Consider the following 4,234-nt stretch of genomic DNA (forward strand, 5'->3'; position numbering starts at 1 on the left):
AGTTTCAGTTGTACAACATATTAATTCAACAATTTTATACATTAGTGCTCATTTTAAATGTAGTCACCACCTGTCAACATACAGCATTATTAAAATAGTACTGACTATATTCCCTATGTTGTATTTTTCATCTCCATGACATTTATTTTATAACTGGAAGTTTGTACCTCTTAATCCCCTTCATCTATTTGCCCATCTCTCCACACACCTCCCCTCTGGCAACCACCAGTTTGATCACTCTATTTAAAAGTCCTCTTAATTTGTTTTATTTTTTAGATTCCAGATGTAAGTGAAATCACTTGGCATTTGATTTCACTTAGAATAATATCTCTAGGTCCATCCACGTTGGCACAGATGGCAAGATTTTTCTTTTTTATGGTTGAGTAATAATTCATCGTGTGTGTGTGTGTGTGTGTGTGTGCATGTGTGTGTGTGTGTGTATATATACACCACATCTTTATCCATCTGCTGATGAACACTAGGTTGCTTCCATATCTTGGCTATTGTAAATAGTGCTGCAGTAAGCATAGGGATGCATATATCTTTTTGAATTAATATTTTTGTTTTCTTTGGGTAAATTCCCAATAGTAGGTTTACTGAATCGTATTTCTATTTTTAATTTTCTGATACAGCTCCATACTGTTTTCCATAGTAGCTGAACCAATTTACATTCCCACCAGCAAAGCACAAGGGCTGTCTTCTTCACATCCTTGCTTACACTTGTAATTCTTGTCTTTTTGATTCTATACTAGTTTGAGGTGATAGCTCATTACGGTTTTGATATGCATTTCCTTGATAATTAGTACTGTTGAGCATTTTTTCATGTGTCTGTTGTCATCTGTTGTCTTTGAAAAATGTCTCTTCAGGTCCTCTGCCCATTTTTATTTTATTTTTTTAAAGATTTTATTAGCAAGGGAGAAAGAATCTCAAGTAGACTCTGCACTGATTGTGGAGTCAGATGTGGGGGTCCATCTCAGGAGAGATCATGACCTGAGCCAAAACCAAGAATTGGATATTAACCTACTGTGTACCCCTCTGCCTACTTTTAAAAAATATTTTAATTCGGGAAGCCCGGGTGGCTCAGTGGTTTAGTGCTGCCTTCCGCCCAGGGCATGATCCTGGAGTTCTGGGATCGAGTCCCACGTTGGGCTCCCTGCGTGGAGCCTGCTTCTCCCTCTGCCTGTGTCTCTGCCTCTCTCTCTCTCTCTCTCTGTGTGTCTCTCATGAATAAATAAATGAAATCTAAAAAAATAATTAATTCCAGTATAATTAACATACAGTGTTATATTAGTTTCAGGTCTAGAATATAGTGATACAACAATTTTGTACATTACTCCATGCTCATGATAAGTGTACTCTTAATTCCTTTCACCTATTTTACCATCCCTGCCCCCCTTCCCTTCTGTTCCTCTGTTTGTTCTGTATAGTTAAGAGTCTATTTTTTGGTTTGTCTCTTTTTTTCTTCATGTTTCTTAAATTCTACATATGAGTGAAATCATGGAATTTGTCTTTCCCTGACTGACTTATTTCACTTAGCATTTTATTTGCTAAATCTGTCCATGTTGTTGTAAATTGCAAGATTTTATTCTTTTTTATGGCTGAGTAATATACCATTGTGTGTGTGTGTGTGTGACACACACATACTATATACACAATCACTACCTCTTCTTTACCTATTCATCTATGGATGTACACTTGGGTTGCTTCCGTAGATTGGCTATTGTAAATAATACTGCAGTAAACATAGGGTTGTATATATCTTTTTGCATTAGTATTTTCATATTCATTGGGTAAATACTCAGTAGTACAATTACTGGATCATATGGTAGTTCTATTTTTAATATTTTGAGGAACCTCTATATTGCTTTTTACAGTGGCTGCACCAGTTTGCATTCCTACCAGCAGTGGAACACTGTTGCGCTCCACATCCATGCCAACACTTGCTTCTTGTGTTTTTTATTTTAGTCTGACAGGTGCAAAGTGATACCTTATTGTGGTTTTGATTTGCTTGTTGCTGATGATGAGTGCTGTTGAGCATCTTCGTGTGTCTGTTGGCCATCTGTATGTCTTTTGGAGAAATGTCTGTTCATGTCTTCCCATTTTTTAATTTTTTTTTTTTTTTTTTTTATGATAGTCACAGAGAGAGAGAGAGGCAGAGACACAGGCAGAGGGAGAAGCAGGCTCCATGCACCGGGAGCCTGACGTGGGATTCGATCCCGGGTCTCCAGGATCGCGCCCTGGGCCAAAGGCAGGCGCCAAACCGCTGCGCCACCCAGGGATCCCTGTCTTCCCATTTTTTAACTGGATTATTTGGGGGATTTTTGGTGTGCATTTCCTTTGTGCATTTTATTTCATTTTAATATTTTATTTAAATTCAATTTGCCAACATATAGTATAACACCCAGTGCTCATCTCATCATGTGCCCTCCTTAGTGCCCATCACCCTAGTTACCCCCACCCACCTCACCTTTTGCAACCCTTTGTTTATTCCCAGAGTTAGAAGTCTCTCATGGTTTGTCTTCCTCTCTAATTTTTCCCCAGTTTCCCTCCTTTACCTTATGGTCCCTTTCACTATTTCTTATATTCCACATATGAGTGAAACTGAGTGACTTAGTTCACTCAGTATAACACCTTGCAGTTCCATCCATGCTAAAGTAAATGACAGGTATTCATCCTTTCTGATGGCTGAATAATAGACCATTGTGTGTGTGTGTGTATATATAAATATATATACACACACACACACACAATATATATATATAATAGACCATTATATATATATATATGTATCACATCATACATATATATATACCTCACATCTTCTTTACCCATTCATTTGTCAAAGGACATCATGACTTCTCCCATAATTTGGCTATTGTGGACATTGCTGCTATAAGCATCGGAGTGCAGGTGTCTCATCATTTCACTACATCTGTATCTTTGGGGTAAATACCAAGTAGTTCCTTTGCCCATTTTTAATTGGAATTTGTTTTGTTTTGGTGCTGAGTTGTGTTAAGTTCTTAATATACTTTGGATAGAGCGGCCTTTGCGGGAACAAAATGGCAGCCCCCACACTGCGGGGTTTGTATTATTTATCCAAAGCCTTAGGATGGTGGTCTTGGAAACCTGTCCTGGTGATTCAGTCCACAGTTGTAGTTCCAGCGAGAACTAAAAAACGTTTCACACCTCCTACTTATGAACCCAAATACAAATCAGAAAAGGGGTTTATGAAATATGCCCAGAAAGCAGGACTGGTCATTCCTCCAGAATGTTTGGAGCGTCCACTACATCTGGCCTGTACAGCTGGTATCTTTGATGCCTATGTTCCTCCAGAGGGTGATGCTCGCTTGTCATCTCTGGCACAGAGAAGCAAACAACTGAAGAAGAAGGTGGCATCACAGTTGTCAATCTGGAAGATAAGAGAACATGATCCTAATTTTAAAATAAAGGACTTCCCCGAAAAAGCTAAGGATATTTTTATTGAAGCTCCTTTGTCTAAACAACTCAGACCATGATCGGCTTCATACCTTGGTAACTGAAAACTGTTTTCCGGACATGGTCTGGGACATCAAGTATAAGATGGTCCGCTGGAGCTTCGTAGAATCTTTAGAGCCACCCCAGGTGATTCAGGTTTGCTGTTCGAATCTGCTGAACCAGGGCAACATATACAGCCAGGTCACTGTCCGCACGCACACTCGACAGGCTCTGGCCATCTGTGACCGGTTTGGCCGGCTAATGTATGGACAGGAAGATGTGCCCAGGGATGTCCTGGAGTATGTTGTGTTTGAAAAGCACCTGGTAAATCCCTATGGGAGCTGGAGAATGCATGGCAAGATCACCCCTCCATGGGCACCCCACAAGCAGCCCATCCTTAAGACAATGATGATCCCTGGGCCCCAGCTGAAACCCTGGGAAGACTATGAAGAGCCACAAGGAGAGGCCCATATACTTTAGCTATCCTGGTGGCATGACTCCTGGGATGTGAAGCATGGTGATGAGGTGGCTGGATGCTATGGAGTCTGGAAGCTGTGAAGTCAGTCATCTCTCCATCATGCTGTAGAAGCATCTATGTTTGTCCTCTCCTCTCCTGCTTGGGTGTTTCCAGCTGTCTCTTCCACAACCACAGCTGATGGCTGGGTCCAGGTGGGTGGCTGGCTGATACATACAGCCATAAGCCCCTTCTCCCTATTTAAATTGTATATCTAGCTTTTGAGTCTCAACGAAAGTATGTTTC

General features: G+C 40.5%; 1 protein-coding gene across 1 annotated transcript; it reads left to right on the top strand.

Moving 5' to 3' along the window:
- The first annotated feature begins 2,968 nt into the window (after positions 1-2,968).
- Positions 2,969-3,954, top strand: LOC121487149 (39S ribosomal protein L45, mitochondrial-like). The gene is given in 2 exon segments (XM_041748577.1): positions 2,969-3,487; positions 3,489-3,954. Coding segments are annotated over 2 exon segments (894 nt in total). The 5' UTR covers positions 2,969-3,059.
- Positions 3,955-4,234: the final 280 nt, after the last annotated feature.

The sequence above is a fragment of the Vulpes lagopus genome, chromosome 3, assembly GCF_018345385.1.
Source record: "Vulpes lagopus strain Blue_001 chromosome 3, ASM1834538v1, whole genome shotgun sequence".
Lineage (NCBI taxonomy): Eukaryota > Metazoa > Chordata > Mammalia > Carnivora > Canidae > Vulpes > Vulpes lagopus.